This window comes from Chelonoidis abingdonii, chromosome 3, assembly GCF_003597395.2.
Source record: "Chelonoidis abingdonii isolate Lonesome George chromosome 3, CheloAbing_2.0, whole genome shotgun sequence".
Lineage (NCBI taxonomy): Eukaryota > Metazoa > Chordata > Testudines > Testudinidae > Chelonoidis > Chelonoidis abingdonii.
The window spans coordinates 185,477,314-185,498,497 of NC_133771.1; the positions used below are offsets into that span (position 1 = coordinate 185,477,314).

The window sequence follows — 21,184 nt, forward strand, 5'->3', positions numbered from 1 at the left end:
CAGTGTTCTATTTTGGGATAATAAAATGATTATTTTATTATTCATAGAAATTTTATCCGGAATGGCAGATCTGATTTTTTTTTTAACCAAATAATTTAGGAACTCCTTTTGTGTGTTTTTAGTAAGCTGCAACATCTAGTCAGTTAAATTTTCAGTTAAGGTTTATAAAACATTAAGTATTAGTTTAATCACCTTTCCTTGGAGAATGTGGTCAAATGCAACAGTTCTGTTTCAGCATCTGCTAGTCAAGGATAGACTAGTTGAGTATAGTCTTCGAATACTTGTATGTGGCACAGGTGATAACAGATCTGTTTACAGGAGTTGGAGTAGATGATCAATTTGCTGGCTCCTACAGACTTACTGGAAGCAATGCAAACCGAGATACACATTGCTAGGTGTCTATGGATATAAATGCTGAAAACTAGTTTTCATGTTTTGCCTTTTTGTGATTGCTGGCTTTGGAGCGGAAGAGGGGAACTGGCTTTGGCTTTGGCTTTGGCTTTGGCTTTGTGAGTCTGTGTGTAGTCCTGCTTGGTAAGGAATGAGAATCTGTAGCACCTCGTAGCTGTTTGGTCTGTGTGAAATTAGTTTCTGTGATGTGACTGCTGTTCTTGTAGGTGAATGGATCAGTCTTCTTGATTATGTCAGGCAGGTGATAGTCAATCCAGATGCAGGATTTATTCACCAAGTTCCATGCAAGAAGGTTTTCTTGGTGCACAGCTTTCAGATCTGGGGGTGGAAAAACTATAGGCAGGATAGTGTAGGCTGCCTGTCCAATTGTTCTGCTTGAGCACTGTTGCTTATTATGACATCTTGAGTGAGTGTCCATACTGATGATGTCGCATGTAAACCAATTAATGAGGTAGGAGAAACACATGAAGGAGGAAACAATAAGGTAATGAGTTCATCAAACTCTAAAGTTGCTTAACCTGACTGCAAGGAAACCTGTGGACTGTATACCTGATCTAAGGAAAATTGGGTTGAAATTGGAGAAGATTTCAGAAAATGCACTGTAGGCTGTCTTTCATAACCCTACAGAGTGTATTTAATTGTTAGAAGCTTGCACTGAAGCACTTGCCTGTTTCCAAAGGGGTTGCTATTTTAGAACACCCCATCCTTGTGGTTTGTCTGCTAGGTTTATGTAGCTAGATGGCTATGCAGAGTGTGTGAGAATCATGTAACAGTCATCTCATCCCTCTCCAACAAACATGTTTGTTTACTACTACTGAGCTATCTGCATGCAAATAAATATTCAAATCTATCTATTTCAGATGTAAATGGCACAGTCACATATCGGCCTGTGGCAATTTGGGGAGTCTGTGTATAACTTATGAATTCTGGTTGATGTTATGAAGTTGTTATGAAACTGTTACATCATGGAATTGCCTCTGTGGATGTGAAAGCCATATTTTGCTGACGGGTTGTAGTATTTACCTACCAGGTTTAATGGTTAATTATAGTGAGCTGACTGAACAGTGAATGTGATAAGGAGGTTGTCTGAGCCAGAAACCCAGTCCACCAACTTTCTCTTCAGGGGCTGATGAAGTGGAAAGTAGAAAATCACCAGCAACACAAAGCAGCCAGGTGATAATAGGGGGATACTTAAACTCAAGGCTCAGATATGCAGTAAGCTTTGGTCAGGAGAGAGAGATGTGCATGCTTTTGTAGTGGGTGATCTGCAGGACCAGCCAAGGTCAGAGAGAGTAAGCTGACTAAGAGGATCTTTGATTCTGAAGTGAAACCATGAGCTGCAGGGGAAGGATCCTGGATACCCCAGAGGACTCTTCCCAAGCCTCACGAACTCTCCAGAATGGTGAGGAATGGGAGGCAGGAAGATGCCTATAGGCGTGTTTATTCTGTGTGTCTCTTGTGCTGCTAAGTAAAGAGTGGTTTGTGTTCAGAATCCTGTGCAAAGTCTGTCTGTTTGCGTTCGCTCTTGTATATCCCTAGTGTTCCATGTTTTCAGTTTTTATTTGTTAAAAAATTCTCCATTGTATTTTTTAGTATTTATTTTCCAGACATTAAAACCAGGATGAAATCAAGTTAAAAATTAACAAATCAGGGAAAAAAGAATAAAAACTTTAATAATATATGCATGGTGTCAGGTATCGGAGGGGTAGCCATGTTAGTCTGTATCTGTAAAAAGCGACTGAGTCCTGTGGCACCTTCTAGACTAACAGACGAAGGGGGTATTCACCCACGAAAGCTCATGCTACAATACATCTGTTAGTCTAGAAGGTGCCACAGGGCTCTTTGTTGCATAACTTACACAGTTTACTCTACAGTATAATTGAAAATTTTTTTTATGTACAAAGGTCTTTTTTCTCACAGAGCTAGTAGTTTTTTCAGAAAATTCTGGTTTGCGTACTCCCGCATAATTTTCTTCAAAGTATCCTCACTCATGTTGTGAGCCTCTTGCTGTCTTGGAGGTAGTCCAACTTTGAAAATAAGTGCTTTGCATCAGTAGATCCAGGGGATGCCCTTAAAGCTCACCGTGCCACTTTGCTGAAGTTGGAAAGTATGTCTTGATGACTGTTCCAGAAAGGCAGCACATCCAGTTTCACATTGTCGGGGATAGGCATGTTCATGTAAGTAGTAAATTCTCATTTCAGATTTGAAATTTCATCTTTAGTGGCAAATGGTTGAAACGTTCTGGCATAACAACTGTAGTCTGCTGCAAAATTCACCTTGAGGAAGGGGTGAACCACTTGAATGACATTCCAAAAAGAATCTTCAGCACCAAACACTTCAGGGTTCAGATTACAGGCCAGAGTTGTCTCCCATTTCTTGCTGAGCATAGCATTGAAGGTTTTGGTATTCTTGTGTTCTGGGGTCAGAAGAATTTCCAGAAACAGCTGGGTTTTCTGCACAAGCACTGATCTCAACGCTGTAGTACTTGCAGTGCAATGCATTCTCTTCGTTCCTGTCTTTACTTTTTGTGCAAATTTCTAAGCACTGATTTTCTTGTTGGTATTCAGGCATAAATTTGTGTTTCTTCCCCATATTTACCTTTTACCTTATCTTTATCTGTGGAGGGTTTCTTGTTTAAATTCAGTACTGCACTAAATGAATGCAAAGAAATAGTGGAGCAGCATCGCCTTGTGAGCCAATCAGAGTGCAGTATTAACATTTGTTTTTTTGTTTTTTCCAACCACCACTGTGTGTGTGTTCTGTGCTTTATGTTGAAACTGCTTCAGTCACAGAGCTGCTGGACACAAGAAGTGTGTAAAGCTGTGTTTAACAAAAATAAGTACCTGAAAAAAATACTGAGTGGATTGATAAACAGGTGTAAATCAGTAAAAACCGAATTCCTTTAATTTAAAAAACGTGGTAATTTATCAGTGAAAATAGGTAAAAACTGAAAATGCAGAACACTACATATCCCTAAAGGGGTTACTGTAAACCCAGAGTTCCCATGAGGCTGGAGTTCTGGGAAAAGGTGTATTTAGGCTATGGGGAAGTCTGATGAGACCACACTAGTCCCAGGGGCTAGGCAGTAGGACCACAAGGTGACAGGTCTCAAGAGGGATACTCTAGCAAGAGATAGTACTTAGAATCTGTTTAGACTCAAAAAGCTTAGCGTACATGGGACCCAGTGAGGTGAGCTTCAAACACAGCAGCCTGCGGAGTGTCCAGCCAGAGGAGGAGCCAGAGGAGGCTTTGTGTGCGACTCAGCAAAACTCTCTCCAGCTAAGAATATCATCTGACACAAACAATACTGAATTATGAAATGATGTACAAAAACTATTAAACCAAATCAAACAAAATGACTAATGTAAAAACATTGAACTTCTGCATAACGAATGTATGCAGCAATCAAAATGTTACTATAGTTATATTCATTCTCATTCTTCTTTTTGTAGGTGGAAAATCATGAATTCCTTGTGAAGGCTTCTTTTGATCCTAATCTGACCGAGCTGAGAGAGAAGATGAACAAACTAGAGGAGAGCATGCAGTCTCTTCTAAAGACTGCAGCCAGAGAACTAGGTATGGTGGCGTAAAAATCCCTTCTAAGACTTTATAAAGAAAGAGCTGTGAGATCTACTGATATAAGAGTTAGGTATTTTTATCTTTAGTTTAATTATTTGTTAGGCTGCTGGATGATTTTAATGGTGTTATTTAGTATGGTACGTGGAGAGTAACAAACAGCTTTATGCCCAAATTGCTTTTTGTGAAAGGTGGTGTTTCAGAATGTTTCACCAGTTGCTGAATACTTATTACAGAGTTGTACAGAATTTATTTACTGTAACTGTGTCTAGCCTTCTCCACTTATGTAATTTTTATTGAGACCCTTGGGGAATATGTAGTCAAAAACCCTGTCCTTATCTCTTCATATTGGTGTCCATTCTGGAAATGCCCATTTCTTGTGGTATGAAGGTGCATATAAAATGGAATACAGAATTCTATTAAGCAGAATTAAACATTTAAAACGACCATTTCTTGTGTGGTACAGTCAGTGCAAATCTCACATTGATCAGTGAGTCACATAATCTCTTTTAATGAAAATAAAGTGGTAAGAAAAACTGGCATTGCTGACAGAATAAATCAATCTAAATTACAGTTTTTTATTTGCATCATACTTTTGCTCATGTGACCCTGCCGCTTTTTATTCTGGAAGTTCCAGATGTACCCTACACACACATTACTATCAGAATATTCAGTTTTTCTTTACAGGTCATAGTTAGTCAACTGCTTTAGTGAATGAAAGTCTGCTTAGTTTGCTGTATTCCACAAAAGGGTGCTGAACTTATTTCTAACTAGTTTGATTGGTTTTGGGGACACAAGTAAACCAAACTTGTTTATACTTTGTGCTCTAAACAAAATACCTGGATGAAAGAGAGCAAAAGACTTGATTGGCTAGGACTGGACCTGGGGTTTCCACCTCCAGAAGGATGTATCAGTTGAGATAAGCAGTGCTTTTAATTCAAAGGAGCGTAGCTCTGTGTCAGGGGTTCTCAAACTTCATTGCACCATGACCCCTTTCTGACAACAAAAATTACTATAGGATCCCATGAGGGGGAACTGAAGTCTAAGCCCGCCTGAACCGCTCCTGCCTTGGTCGGGGAGGGCGCAAAGCCAAAGCCCAAGTGCATCAGCCCTAGGCAGGGGGTCTGTAACCTGAGCCCCACCGCCTGGTGCTGAAGTCCTCAGGCTTCAGCTTTGGCCTCAGCCAGAGGGGCTCAGGCTTCGGCTTCAGCCCCAGGCCCCAGCAAATCTAAGCCAGCCCTGATGACCCCATTCAGATGGGTTCACGATGCACTTTGGGGTCCCAACCCGCAGTTTGAGAACCGCTGGTCTATATTGATAGTTATATAGACAGTACCTGTAATTTGCTTTGTGCACAACATATTTAGTCTTAGCTGAATATGGAGGGAGGAGTGAGGAGGGAGAAAAATTGTTGTTCTTCACTGAGGATATGACAAGAAGCAATGGGGCTTAAGTTGCAGCAAGGGAGGTTTAGGTGGACATTAGGAAAAACTTCCTAACTGTCAGGGCAGTTAAGCGCTGGAATAATTTGCCTTGGGAGGTTGTGCAATCTCCATCATTGGGGATTTTTAAGAGCAAGTTGGGCAAACACCAGTCAGGGATGGTCTAGATCAGGAGTGGGCAAACTACGGCTCGCGGGCCAGATTCGGCCCCTCAGGGCTTTGGATCCAGGCGACAGGATTGCTCTCCGTGGTGCCACGGGCCCGGCGCCGCTCTCAGAAGTGGCTCCGGGGGGGGGGGGGAGAGGGCTCCGCATGCATTGCTCTTTCCTCCAGGTACCGCCCCCCGCAGCTCCCATTGGCCCCAGTTCCCCATTCCCATCCAGTGGGAGCTGTGGGGAAGGTACCTGGAGACGCTGGCAAGGGCAGCGCACACAGAGCCCTCCACTCACCCCTCCCCCAGCGGCCACAGCACTTCTTTGAGCGTCGCAGGGCTGGGGACAGGGCAGGCAGGCAGCGAGCCTGCCCTGGCCCTGGTGTGTGCTGGTGGCACCCCGGAGCCACTTTAGGTAAGTGACGCCGGGCCAGAGCTTTCCCCCCTCCTGCACCTCGCCCCCCAACTCCTTGCCCTGAGCTCCCTGCTGCACCCTGAACCCCTGCGCACCCCAACCCCCTGCCCCACCCCTCCTGCACTCCAGCCCCTGCCCTGAGCCCCCTCCTACACTCTGTACCCCATCTCCCTGCCCTGAGCTCCCTGCTGCACCCTGAACCCCTGCGCACCCCAACCCCCTGCCCCACCCCTCCTGCACTCCAGCCCCTGCCCTGAGCCCCCTCCTACACTCTGTACCCCATCTCCCTGCCCTGAGCTCCCTGCTGCACCCTGCACCCCTGTGCACCCCAACCCCGTGCCACACCATACACCCCTTCTGCCCCCAACTCCTGCCCTGAGTCCCCTCCTGCACCCCGCACCCCTCCTGCACCCCAACCCCCTTCGCTGAGCCTCCTCATATACCCCGCACCACTCCTCTGCCCCAGTCCCTAGCCCTGAGCCTCTTCCTGCACACCACACCCTGCACTCCCTCCTGCACCCGAATCCCCTGCCCCAGCCCTGCATACAATTTCCCCATTCAGATGTGGCCCTTGCCCCCAAAAGTTTGCTCACCCCCAGTCTAGATAATACTTAGTCCTACCATGAGTATAGGGGACTGGACTAATGACCTCTTGAGGTCCCTTCCAGCCTGTGATTCTGTGATGTGATGCTTATTTTGTATCCAGCAGGAGAATGGAGCTTTGAGTTAAGTAAATGTGCCATTTGCTGGTTTACTGAGTTAATGGTGGAGGTGAGCGATACATTTCCAAACAAAGTTCTGTAGCACTAAAGACAAAAACATTAAACTTGGCATGCCCAGTGTAATTTAAGTCATTCATTTTTCTTTTCCTCCCTAACCTTCCTCATATTGAAAAGGCTTGGAAGCTGGCAAGAACATCAAATTGGACTCCAATTCACAGTTAGGACATTACTTCCGAATTACCTGCCGGGAAGAAAAAGTCCTGCGGAACAATGCAAAATATAAGATCTTAGATACCCAGAAGAATGGTGTGAAATTCACAAATAGGTATTTGGCAGACATTATTAATCTTTTCAGTTGTTTGATTTGAGATGCTAATTCATCCCTTTTTGTGTAGACCTATGAGGGTTTTCTTTCAGAAAAATACTGTTAGCATATTACTCCTGGGGGAATTCTGCACCACTGTGCAATTCAGAATTTTGTATTAACGTGCACGTAGAATCCACCCCCCTCTCCCCGAAATGGGTTGCAGTCCTACTGGCCGCCACTAGGAGCTGCTGGATCCAGCAGAGTCTAGCTCGCAAGTAGAAGACATCGCTGTGGGGAGGGGATGGGAGAGAGAGGGTTCCTGGCAGCTGCAGTTCCAAGCATGCCCTGAGGAAGGAAAGAGCATGCAACCTGGGATCCAGCATCAGGCTTTCTCTCCCTCTAGATCCTTGGGCTTGGGGGTGGGGGTGTGTGTGGAGGGGACTGGGTATCCAGACAAGGGGAGCCACGGCTGGGCACGGGCACGGGGGGGGAGTGGGTGTCTGGCCCCTGTGGGGGAGAGGGTCTAGGTATCCGGGCAAGGGGAGGGCCCACAGCTGGGCTCGGCGGGGAAAGGGAGTGGGTATCTGAGCTGGGGGGGAAAGAAGGGAGGGGCTGTGGCTGGGCTCGAGGAGGGGGGGGGGAGGGTGTCTGAACCCCCCACCTGGGCTCTGGGTCAGGAGGAAGGGGGAAGAGAAACAGGAGCTGGATGTCATAGGAGTTTCTTTAACTCTACTCCTGGTACGGTGACCAGATGTCCTGATTTTATAGGGACAGTCCCGATTTTTGGGTCTTTTTCTCACATAGGCACCTATTACCCCCCACCTCTTGTCCCGATTTTTGACACGTGCTATCTGGTCAGCCTAATTCCTGGGGAATTTTTGTGTCCGTATTGTTACAGACATACTTGCTGACAGGTATTTTGAAATAAATTACCAAAATAATTGAAACTGGTGTGATTATGTAGTGTTGTTTTGACAAAATCTGCAGAATTTTAAGTTTTTTGGCACAGAATGCCCCCAGGAGTAGCTTATTTACCTAATGAATTGCTTGGTTTCCCCCTCTTCTGTGTAATCATTTTGCTCACAGCCTGAAATGTTGTTGAGATGGGCATAAGGGAAGGGAGTGCTGGTGCAGGCATTGCTGTCGCTATCACACTTGTAGCATTCCCTCTCTACCCTGCCAGATATTTTTGCTCTTTTGATTTCAGGCCATTTCTGTTGGATGATTTGGCTACAATTGTCCATAGTGACAGCTACAGTGAAGGCAGTTTGCAGGCTGTTGTAGAAAACAGCTAATTGTAGTTTTAGCTGCAGCTATTTGAAGTAATCCTTTCTGTTCTCCAGTATATTTTGCTTAATTAATTTTCTTGTGTCTTGGCCTTTCCAAATATGCTGGCTTAGTTTGTTTTGTATATTTGTGTAGATGACCAAAACAAGAATGAGAGAATAAACATTAATTTGATTGAAAGATTATAATGTTCTTCAAAACATCCCTAAAATGTAAAGCAGTTATCTTTTCTGCTCTTAGTTGTTCTAAATCTTGTTTTACTTCACAATCCAAAATTGATGCTAGATACTGTTAATCAGCTATGGAAGATGCAAAATTTAATAAGTGAAAGTGTCCTCAGAGAGGATTTATATTTATAAGTAAGCCAAAGAACCCCTGAGGAAAACATAACTTTTTTGTAACATCTTTGTTGTGAATAAAGGCACTCAAATAGACTGAGTTGACAGTCATAGAGCTAAATTTCCTCTGTTCATGGAATAGGCACAGTTGCAGTGCAAACTTTCCTATACGGCCCCATAGAACCTAACCTGGAGAGCGGAGATTGAAAGGTAGCTTAGAGGTGTATTGTCATAAGTAGATAGGTAAGGGTTAATTTTCTTTTACCTGTAAAGGGTGAACAAAGGGAACCAAACACCTGACCAGAGGACCAATCAGAGAACTGGATTGTTTAAAGTCAGGGGCGGGAATTTGTATACTCGGGGTCTTTGTTGTTTTCTCAGCTATGGGTAAACAAAGTTTCCTTCTATCTTCATCTTATCTCAAATATTCTACTAAAAGTCTGTGAGTACAAAGGAAAGCAAAGTAATTCGGCTATGAAGAGCTTTGTGTTGTATGTACAGATGTGGATTGCTGTGTCTTTTTGCTTCCTCGGCGGTGAGGGACAAGCTTTCTCCTAACTCCATCTTATCTCAAAGTTTCTCCTAAACATCTGTGAGTACAAAGGAAAGCAAAGTAATTCGGCTATGATGAGCTTTGTGTTGTATTTACATGTATGTTGATTTGCTGGACTGGTTTAATCGGGCTATCTTTTAAATCAGACTGTTTATTCATATTTTCTTATAAGCAAGAGCCTGTATTGAGTTTCTTAATGCAGTATTATTGTTCTGTATTTTCTTTCTTTTTTATATAAAGTTTTCTTTTTAAAACCTGGTTGAGGTTTTTGGTTTTTCTCTGGTGAGGCTACAGGAAAGGGGGGTAGAAAATCTCTTTATATTAGCTTTACTAGATTTGAATGCATCGCCTCAGGGGGAGGGTGATTTCCCTCTTTGTTTTGCCTTCAAGGAGTTAAGTACTGCATCGCCCAGGCTCACCCAGGGAGGGAAGCTGGGGAGCAGATAACGAGGAGACAAGGGGGAGGAGCTTGTTTTCCCGTTGAGATAGGGAGACCCAGGGGTTCTGGGTCTTGGGAGTCCCCCAAGGAAAGGTTTGGGGTGACTCGGGGGGGGACCAGGGACCCTAAAATCCTGGTTGGTGGCAGCAAGATAAGAACCAAGCTGGTATAAGCTTGGGGGAGGTTCACAGTAAACACTCAGATGTTGAACTCTAAGTCCAGATTTGAGACGGACGTTTACCACATGTATATAGATAAATATTTGTTTAAACAGTCTCTTGAACATCATGTTGTGAAGCTGCTTGGAGTGGCTCAGGAGCATGAGCACCAACCTCAGGGAAAACTGTTAAGGAGGGGGGCACACATCCCAAACTGGTTGAGAGTTCTATACTTAGACTTCACCAACTAAGTAGCAAGTGTGAACTCCTCATGTACTGCAGTAGCCTTAACATGGAGTCAGACAGTTCCCTTGGGTACTCCAGTCTATCTTGCACCCAGATAAGCTTGCCGTTGTGATAGATGGTCCCTTGTATCAAATATCACAATGTTCACTTACCCCAGGTCATTTGCACTTTAAATCCTACACCAAGGATAACCATTGTAGCTAATTCTGTAATAAATTAATTAAAAATGTATTAACTAAGAAAAGAAATAAGTTATTTACAAGGTTAGAACAAGTAAACATACCCTTTGGAACTTAAGATTAACTCATTTGTGTGTGTAATGGAAGTGCTATAATATGCAAGCTCTATAAGTCCTTTAGGGTTAACCCAAGCCAAGCACTGGGGATCCCTTGCATATCTTGCACCTTCCAAGTCCAAGCAGTGAAGACATGCAGTTTCTTCCTGTCAGGGATTTTTATTCCCTTCCCCCAGAGTCAAGCAGATGGGACAAGTCCCCATGCACATCTCTTCTTCATAGTTGGGGTAGGGAGGGGGAAGCAATCAGTGAAGTCTTGTCCTTTGATGTTCCACAATGGTTTGTCTGATGTCTATGGGCCTTCTTTTGTTGGACAGGAAATACTTCCTGTGGTGAACTAGTATTTAGCACATGCTAGTGCTTCTCTCTTGACTCTGGGGGTTTACAGTTTCAGCGCAAATACGTAAATATTACCTTATAACATGGGATGCAGATATGTGATATTACTGCATGCAGCAATTTACAAGCATTTCATAAAGTCCAACACTAAACATTATTTTCATAAACCTAGTACATGTTGTAACAGTGCTAACACACAGGTGAGCCAGACTGGTTTCCAACTATGCATTTGTCAATGTTCAGTTAAGGCCTAGGGGCCTTGGAATGAGCTGGCACCTGATCTGCCAGCATCACACATCCATCTAAACCCACTTTATTTAAAGACTATGAATTGTTCATAATGTGCAGTAGCTACTTGAGACTTTATGAATGAGAAAGATAGACTTCTTGTAGTATACATTGCTTTTTTCAAGTGTGCATGGCTGTAATATGGACCTCTGTATGTGTTTGGGCAAATCATTTAACTGCTCAGTGTCTGATTTTCCCGCATCAGATCTTCCACACATCACAGTTCATTATAGGGTAGCCACAGTTCAGGTCTGATTCTGTCCTTTTAAAAAATAAATAAATAAATTCATTCTCTCTCTCTCTCTCTCTCTCACACTCACACACACACACACACACACATAGAGCGCTAGATTTTAAAAATAGCTGTGTACAGGCACATTAAACTGCTTCTTAGGGTCACAGCTTAGGATCTTCTGTTGGATTGTAGTCTAAACTCTAATCCATTTGTTCAGACCAACATAACCTTAGATGTTCTGCATCTTGATTTTTCGATTGCCCTCCCCAAGTAGAACACAGTTAACAAGTTGCCATTAACTGTAAAAACAAAAGGTGATAGATTGTAGCAAACAGTAGTACAGACTGAGAGAACATCAACTTGAATATTGTGATTTTGTTCACAGTAAATTGAGCTCCTTTAATGAAGACTACGTAAGAAGCAGAGAAGAGTATGAAGAGGCTCAGGAAGCCATTGTTAAAGAAATCATTAATATTGCTTCAGGTAAATAGGCCTCTATTAACAAATGAAATGAGCTGAAATGTTTGGAGAACTGGTTTAAAAATTGTATTAAAGCTAATGTTTAAAATTAAGTATACACAAGTTAACAGGGAAGGTACTGTACATCTGGGGTCTGGCTTGAGTTATGAGGGATTACCAGTATCTGTTACAAGGATGAAGAAATACATACATATCACATAACTAGCATAGACCCAGTTTGGGGTGCGGGAGTTTTTGGAGTGTCAGTGGATAAGTGGGCTCAGGTACTCCACCCATGGAATGTATTAAGAGTCCAAGTCAGTATTGGTTTAGCGACTAAGTACATGGGTGGGAACTTACTATAGTCTTTCTTTGTTCCTGTATACACAATGATCTATTGTTTGCAGTTGGTTTCAAGCACGAGTCCCTTAACTCCCAAATTGTTTGAAAATGGATTGGTCACCTATTCAGGTGGCCAAAATGTTTAACATTCCTGGGTGGAAGAGTGCTGCAATATTATAACTTGGAAGCATAGTTTCATGCAAAGCAATTCTTAAATCTTTAGGGGATAAATTAAAAAACTCATGAACATAAATCCCAAATCTGGAAGAAAAAAAATGCAGTTAAGCAAGCTTTATTTAAATGAGCCACTAGCCCAGTAAGGAAAGAGGGGAGAGTTATGCATCTTCAAGCCAAAGAATAGTGAAGAAAATTGTAGAAATCAACATGGTATAAGTGTTCTATGTCCTTATGAATACTTTCTTGATGGCTTTAAGTCAATCAGATAAATGCTCATAGTAATTATGTAAAGCACTGTTCTTAAGAACTAGCTTTGAAGTTGTTTTTGAATGGTAACTGTTAAACTTGCAAATGCTTTAAATGGAGAATGAGTAACCAGGAAAAAAGCTGCTGATAAGAGGCAAAACTGTTAGGTGCAGAGGGATAAATAATCAGTTAGCATTGCAGCACACGTGTTTCATACTGTGTAGAATGTTGACCTGCAGTTGGTGCGTGTATGCATGTGTGTGTAGCAACAGTTATGCACTTGAGACAACTCTGTTGTAGCAGCCTTGTCCTAATTTTTTTTCTTTCTTTAGCTTCTCTCTCTCAGCAAATATATTTTGGGAATAGATAGTTACGCACAGATATAATGCTGAAAAACAAATGAAAATTACTTGATAATTTCTCATTCTGCCATATAAACTGTTCCAGATTATAGGAATTGTAGGTCCTATTCTGTATCTGGGTACCATAATTAAAGAAATTCAAAATGTTTAGAAGAAGGCTGAATCTCTTGCTCTCCACTTCTGTCTGGAGTTAAAGCAAAAGCCCCCATAATGATTTTTTTGCGTAAAGCTTGTTTAACTTCTATTCTGTTTCTGTTGGATTCATTTGCTTGACTATAGTCAGTTGCAGTGGCCACTTGCATACACTACTGTGGTATAGAATTCATGAATACATTGCAAAGCCAGTGTTCATTTGGCTTGATCGGATCATATTTTCATAGTTTGCATCATGCAGTAGCTGTTAGTTATGTCGTTTGCTTTAATATACATTGTGCAGGTGCATGAAAGCAAATTAGGAGGTTTGTAAAGATGGCATCTTCTACAATAAACATCCAGCATACATAAAAGTAGGTCTCTCTTGACTCATTTAAAGACTTCACTGGTGTGTTAACAGAAGCCTACAGATGTATACTCCTATATTTAAACATAATTTTTCTGTCTTTTTCCAGTGGAAGCAATATAATTAAAAAAAAAAAAATTCTACAGTCTGGATTGTGTATACCAGGGCTAGGCAACCTATGGCACACGTGCCAAAGGCAGCACGCGAGCTGATTGTCAGTGGCACTCACACTGTCCAGGTCCTAGCCAGTGGTCCGGGGGGCTCTGCATTTTAATTTAATTTTAAATGTAGCTTCTTAAACATTTTAAAAACTTTATTTACTTTACATACAACAATAGTTTAATTATAGATTATAGACTTATAGAAAGACACCTTCTAAAAACGTTAAAATATATTACTGGCACGCGAAACCTTAAACTAGAGGGAATAAATGAAGACTCAGCACACCACTTCTAAAAGGTTGCCAACCCCTAGTGTATACAATTCTTAATTGGAAGTGATCTTTTTAAAAAAGCCTTCATGCTGCTCTGTACCCTGCTGTGCAATGAGATGCCTGGTAGACTTTTCTGGAATGAATTTTTTGCACTGCGCTCGTCACTTCTTTTGACATGTTATACCATTTGTAAATATTAAAGTAATTACAGGTTTGTTGTTCAATCCCTACCAACACCCTCAACAAACATTTAATATTATTAACACATGTTTTAGAATTTAAATAACTACACAGTATGTTCTCTCACTCGACCTTGCTTTAGTGACACATCCAAATAGTGGTCATCAGAGGTTGTGTGGTCGTTCTGACAATCTATTTTTCCATATTTAAATAAGCTTCTCCCCTTTTCTAATGCCAATAAGAGGCAATTAGTAATGGGCATGCCTCCTCCCCATTATAGATTGAGAGCATCATATCTTTGTGGTCCAAGTATAGGAATCACATGATGACTTCTTAACTCTTACTTCAAATATGGTGTGTGATGATCTGTCACTAGAGCAGTCGAGTCTATTTTACACATTTATATTATCACATACTATTCATTCAACTCTGATTTGTCACTATCATCTGCAATAGGTGGTCTGCAAGATGAATGGAGTTATTTATCAAAGATGAATTAATTCATTGGTTTCCATATTTGCTATAAAGCAAAATTTAATTAAAAAAAACATGGATTTTGTGACCAGATCATAGTAATTGATTGGAAAGTATGTGAAAGAGAAGTTGAACTCTGATTTTGAGATTTTTCCATGCAGTTTTATTTTAAATTGCAGTCTTTTCTTTTGCATAGTATCCATAAAATGCTGTGTGCTACACAAACGTAAAAGGAGAGACAGTCCCTGCCCTAAAGAACTTAATCTATTTTAGTTCAAATTTAGGTTTAAAATGTCCTTGTTTTTTATTTGTATAAATATAAATTCAGTACCATTATAGATGAATTGTTCTGCTTTTCTTAAAACAGGATATGTAGAGCCAATACAGACAATGAATGATGTGATAGCTCAGTTAGATGCTGTTGTCAGTTTTGCTCATGTATCAAATGGAGCACCTGTGCCGTATGTACGTCCGGTCATTCTGGAAAAGGGACAAGGAAGAATTGTGCTGAAAGGTTCCAGACACCCTTGCATTGAAGTTCAAGATGACATAGCATTCATCCCCAATGATGTTAACTTTGAGAAGGGCAAGCAGATGTTCCATATTATTACTGGTAAAAACTAATTTATATGCAATATTTTCAGTTTTCATTTAAACTCAAGAAACAATGTCAATTTTGAAGTATTTCTTGTGAAAGATGTTTTTAAAAAATGAATCTGTCAAAACCATTCAGTGCTTTATAGGTGAGGGGGAGGAGGCCATTTAGTAATTTACTTATACCAGTGTTGGCATTTGGGGTAGGTTTTGAAAAAAAGATGACTGGCTTTCATAAGCCAGTTTCAGGGGCGCTATATTTTTGTGATGATTATATTAATAAGCATGTATTCTAAAACAAAAAGTGGCCATGATGTACTTATAAAATGTTTCCTTCTGTGCTGGGTACTTCATACACACGGACTCACCAGTCATCAAAATGACTAGTCATAGAACTGGTCCACATCATTGTAACTAGAGATGTGCTTGTGGGAACGCTGGTCATGGCATTTGGGGTCTGGTGACATTTAAACAGGATTGTTAGGGTAGAAGAGAGAGAGGTCTTACAAATATTTATAAATCGATACTAGAACCTGGTAAATCCGATAGCACTTTACAAGATGACACAGTGTACGTGGAGTTGCTATACACTTGAGTCAGCGTTATAAGTTAACACTTAGGGGAACGTTAAATCTCTATGTTAATTTAACATAGAATGGACTACTTTAAAAGGTAAGTATGATATAATATACTTAATAGCTCAGTGATATAATAAACTCTTGTTTTGGTAACAAATTGTAAGGTCAAATCATTCTTAATACCAACAACATGATTGCCACTGTACATACATGGAGGAAGACGTGGTTTCTGCCTTGAAAAATCCCAGAATCTAAGTTGAAATGCATCATGATTCATTGCACTGTATTTCCATTCTTGTTATGATGATTAGATAGGCCATTCTATTGAAAATGTTGTCGGCAGTCCTTGTTCAGAAGTTATTGCTAATGTGACTTACCAGGGAGATGTATAAACATCATATTGATAGCGTAAGTGCTGATTACTTTACAGGTAGACTTTACAGTTACATTTTAATATGTCCAGTAGACAGTGTAGTTTCTATACAGTGTATAGATGTGTAGTTTATCTAAAATAGTATCTATACTGTATATATGTACATTTCCTGTAATATGAATAATCTGCTATACTTTCATACTCTTCTGTTACCAGAGTGGATAAAAATCAATGGATTAAAAAGTATGTATGTGGGGGGGGGGAATGTAAATTAAACACATCTTTTTAAAATCTGTTTAAATTTGAAATTGACAACCTATGTTAATGCCTACATTTACTATAATCTATTACAATCACGTACATAAAGAAATGCTGCAGCAATGAGCCCTCCTCAAATTTTAGTTTGTCTAGCAGGTGCAGAGAATGTTTTTCTTCATTTGGTGTAGTTAATTCTAAGATGAGAAACTGACTGGATGTTGAAAAATCAGGACAGTCTGTTTTCCTCCTCCAGTCTACAAATAAAAATTAGGTGGGAAAGGAATGAAGTCTGTTAATTCTGAATACTTGAATGACAAGGAACGCAGATAGGTGTCTAGCAGGATTTTCAGAAGCTCCTGAGCAAGTTAGATGACCAGAAACAATCATCAATTCACTAACTACAGTTAATGTTTCCTTTGTTTAATAAATCACTTCTTAAAATAGTTTTATATGGAGCAGATTGTGGAGGAAGTAATTGATCTTGTAACTTAAAACAGACTGCCTTTATTGTTGAAAGGAAACACTATCAAGACTGATGAGCATAAAATTAAACCCTTCTAGCTTTGCTTTAGTTTACCGGTATGTACGTGCACTTCAGATTGTTGCTCATATTTTTGAGAAGTCAGGTTGTTAAAAAAAAAATCATCTTTAGAAAGAACTGCAGTCAAGTATTTGCAGTTGCAGGCAAGTCCATCCATGAAGCCGTGCTACTTGTTGCAGCTGTTAGTTGTATAGAGAGGAAGAAGTTTTTAAATGTCTTATTTTAGGTTAAATTTAGCTTCAGACTCATTAAGCTTAAGAATCCCTTAAAGCTGTATATAATTTACAAAGGAGAGGAAGCTAATTTATTAATTTCTTGTCAAAATTAATGTCTTAGGTCCTAACATGGGAGGGAAATCAACATACATTCGCCAGGCTGGAGTGATAGTTCTAATGGCCCAAATTGGGTGCTTTGTACCATGTGACTCAGCAGAAGTGACTATTGTGGATTGTATTCTGGCTCGGGTAGGAGCAGGAGACAGTCAGTTGAAAGGTGTCTCGACTTTCATGGCAGAAATGTTAGAAACTGCTTCAATTCTTCGGTAAGAGCTGTACCTGCTTTGTGTTTCATCAAATGGGGAGGAGGCTACCTTAAAGGATTTCTTTATATTGTACTGTTTTTGTTTCTGTTACTTAGAAGATATGTAACTTATCACCATATATACTGATGCTCCTAGATGGGGATAGCCTAAGGCCTTGGCTACACTTACATTTTTGCAGCGCTGGCAGTTACAGCTGTGGTCGTACAGCTGTGTAGGGCCAGCGCTGCAGTGTGTCCACACTGACAGCGACCAGCGCTGCAGTGTGTCCACACTTGCAGCATTTGCAGCGCTGTTGTGAGTGGTGCATTGTGGGCAGCTATCCCACTAGTTTGTTTTTGACTCGGTGATAGACCTTTTATACGGGTCACATGAGCACCTGTCCCAATTTGCTGCTGGGGGTTGGGGAAGGGGCGGCGATAGGTGCGGGTTATTCCGCTTCCTGTCGCATCGATCGTGGTTGCATCGCTTCCTCCCTTTTCCAGCTGTTTTGGGTGCCATTGTGATATCTGCCGGTGAATTCAGTAAGAAATGGGAGCCCGGCCCTTGCCAGCCTGAGGACGTTGCTGATAGAATGTCTGCCACAGCACACCCGTCTGGCGTGATCATTCCTTATGCTCCAAAGTGACAGTGAGAGCTTAAGATGAATGAAATAGATTGCGCTGACGCGCCTGAAACACTAATTTGGGGGCTGGTGGCCGAGAAGGAAGACTGTTCTCTTGCAGCGTGGGGAACGCGCCTTTGGGTCCCCATCCGGGAAATATAACAGAGCCGAGTTTTTGGGGGGGGGGGTGGGAATCAACATCAGTCCGCAAGTCTGGGATGACGGAGCAATGGGCTGCAGAACATTTAGGATGAGAAAAGCCACTTACTTTTCAACATGGGGACCTCGTGTGCTGAGCTCGCCCCAACCTGCAGCAGGTCAGATGCGGCGGCCGCGCAGGAACACGAGACTGAGACGCCCTGTCAGTGGAAGCAAGCGGTGGCCTATTGGGGCTAGTCTGGAAGCTGGCAACTCAGACCAGCTTACGATCGGTCGCTAACCAGTTTGGAGTGGGAAGTCGACCCCGTTGGAATAAGTGGTGATGCAAAGTTTTTGCGGCAGGGCCATAATCGAGGATCTGATAGCTAAGAAAACGGCTGACCCTCGGGGTGAATGTGCAGGAACTTGTGGAGGCTTCTGCAACAACATTGGGTTTCTCTAACTGTGGGGACAATAGATGGGACGACATGAAATTTCCCTTTTCTTGGCACCGACCCCTGGCATCCAGTACAACATTATTCCGGCAGGGTGGGTATTTCTCAATGGGGTTCTCGAGGCGCTTGTGGATCACGTGGGCGTTGCACTGACATTAACAGCAGGAGGCCCGGAAAGTGCATGGATTGCACGCCTTTCGGAACGTGCTATCAGGGAAGCTGCAAGGCAGGGCTTTTTCCCAGACGTGAAGATTTACAACAGTGGGGCGTCGGAAGATGGCCATTTGGGTCTTGGAGACCCATCACTTCCGCAGTATGCTTGGCTCATGAAACAATATAGCCAGGGGAACAGCTTGAAGATGAGCAAGAAAACGGTTCACTAGCAGGCTGACGGCAGAATGAAAGACCGTGGAGTGTGCTTTTGGCCGTTGAAAAGGGAGGGACTGTAAGTCTCTTAGGATCGGTTATATGACGCGGAGCTACACGTGCGGAAACACGAAGCAGCACCCGCGATTATAACCGTGTGCTGTATCCTCCATTAAAGTGTGAGGGAAGGGTGAAGACCTTCAGTGACGATGGACCTCCGGAGGTTGCAACACCCTCGGAGGCGAATTTCTGGCCCTCCCTTCCAGAGCAGAGGGCAGGGCGACTAGGAGCCCAGCATTAGTTGCTTCAAAGGGATAGTAGCAGGGATGTGGCGGGCCCCCTTAAAGTGAGCACTGTCAAAGCGGCTGAAAAGCCAACACAATAATGGTGGTGCTACCACTGCAGTTAGTGCATTGCTGGACTAAGCAGTTATCTGCAGGGTTGCAATGAAATTTGCAGTGACATATTTGTCACTTGTTGCAGGTGAGGAGCATTACACTCACAGGTTTGAATATGTTCTTCCTTGAGGGCTATGCACTGCCTGCTGCACTTGAGGATTAAAATGCTGCATGGTGATGGGGGTTGAGTGCATTGGGTAAGGGTCGCAGTTATCAGGGCTGTGAGGTGAACGTATTGGTGTTGGGGGCAGTTGGTGGTGGTAAGACCCAGGATGCTGGAAATGGGTGTTTTGAGGAAACAGTGGGGCACAATGTGTTGAGTTTTGGGATGGGCTGAGGCATCCACGGTAGTGGTCTGCCTGCATGTCTACCATTGACTGCATGAGGTCTGTGTGGCGTTCCATGAGGCTTAGCAGCCGATCTGTGGTTCTCTTTGCTGCCTGATCCTTCTTAATGCTACGTTTTTCCCGCCAATGCTGTAACTTTTTTCTGTTCTGCAGAATACATATTCATGACTGCTTTCACAAGCTGTTCCTTCGATTTCCTAGGCTTTTTTCTTAAGTTTCTTAGCCTTTCAGAAGTGTCTGTTGCTCCAGATGGACTGAAGGACACTTAAAAAAAACAGAGATAAAATGTTAATACAGAGGAAGCTTTGTTTTTAAGAGTATTTGTAGCATCATTCACACAGACAGTGTGAACATACCACACTCTGGACACTGCAGCAGATCGAATACACATGGTGAGTTTAAAGCCATTTGGATCACTGGGAAAAGGTGGGTCTGATTGGTTCTGCTACAGGGAAATAACACATGCAGCACACCTGGGAAAGGAAGGTTGGGGAACGATTGACATGGAAGCCATGGGTTTTCTGTGAAAGCAAAGATCAGGTGCTGGGAAATGTTAAGCCATGGGGTTTATGCAAAGATCAAGGCTACAGGGAAATCAGAGAAAGGCATCTTGCACACGCGGCTCACAGGGGCAGGGTGGGGGTTTTCAGGCTGCCTTTAGCCATGGGGTTTATGCAAAGATCAGGTACAGGGAAATCAGAGAAAGGCATCTTGCACACATGGCTCACAGGGGCAGGGTGGGGGTTTTCAGGCTGCCTTCTCTCTTTCCCTGTTAGCCATGGGGTTATGCAAAGATCAGGTGCAGGGAAATAGCACTTAACAGTATCCCTGCATTTTCAACAGAATTGTAACCTTCCAGATATCTCGCTGCTCAGGGTCACCTGCGAGGAGCGGGAGACCCTTCTACAGCTATGTGGATTCCGCCCTGGTCCCTACGCAGCTTCCCTGTGTGTAGCCATGATCCCCCCACCCCTCACGGCACAATGGCGCGGACGTGTTAGCCTGGCTGGGACAAGGAACACACAGTTGCTCTCCCATAAACTTGTTGAAGCGCATTGCACACGCTCTGGCTGAAACTTTTGAAGAGATTACAGAGGCAGATTACCACGACGTGATAGATCAAATCAATGGGCTATTCCACATCTAGGCATAGCCCCCCTGCTCCCCAAAACATTTGCATCCTTGTAATAAAAGCTTCTTACCTGGAACAGACTCCTCTGATCCTTCCTCAATAGTAGCACCCAGCGACTGGCTTGCTTCTTCCTGGGTAGAAACAGCTCCTGGCTGCAGTCTGCAGGAACATCACCCTCTGTGTCCCCTTCACCCTGGTCTCCAGGCTGTGAACTGTCCGATATGATCCTAGGATTGGCAGTGGGGTTACATCCCAGTATCGCATCCAGCTCCTTGTAAAACCGGCAGGTAGTGGGGGCAGCACCAGAGCGACGGTTTCCATCACGGGCTTTGCTGTAGGCACTTCTCAGTTCTTCACCTTAACCCTACACTGAACGGCATCTCGGTCATAGCCCCTGTCTTGCATTGACTGTGATATCTGGCCGTAGATATCATAATTTCTGCGGCTGGATCGCAGCTGGGACTGAACTGTCTAGAGAGAGATCCAAA

General features: G+C 42.7%; 1 protein-coding gene across 2 annotated transcripts in view; it reads left to right on the plus strand.

Annotated features, from left to right (window-relative positions):
• The window catches only part of MSH2 (mutS homolog 2), a 139,247-nt gene that overhangs the window by 95,631 nt on the left and 22,432 nt on the right, over positions 1-21,184 (plus strand). For both annotated transcript variants that reach the window (XM_032771734.2, XM_032771733.2), the window contains exons 9-13: positions 3,864-3,987; positions 6,892-7,042; positions 11,588-11,685; positions 14,742-14,987; positions 17,055-17,259. In XM_032771734.2, coding sequence (XP_032627625.1) covers positions 3,864-3,987; positions 6,892-7,042; positions 11,588-11,685; positions 14,742-14,987; positions 17,055-17,259 — 824 coding nt within the window. The remainder of the gene's footprint in view (positions 1-3,863; positions 3,988-6,891; positions 7,043-11,587; positions 11,686-14,741; positions 14,988-17,054; positions 17,260-21,184) is intronic.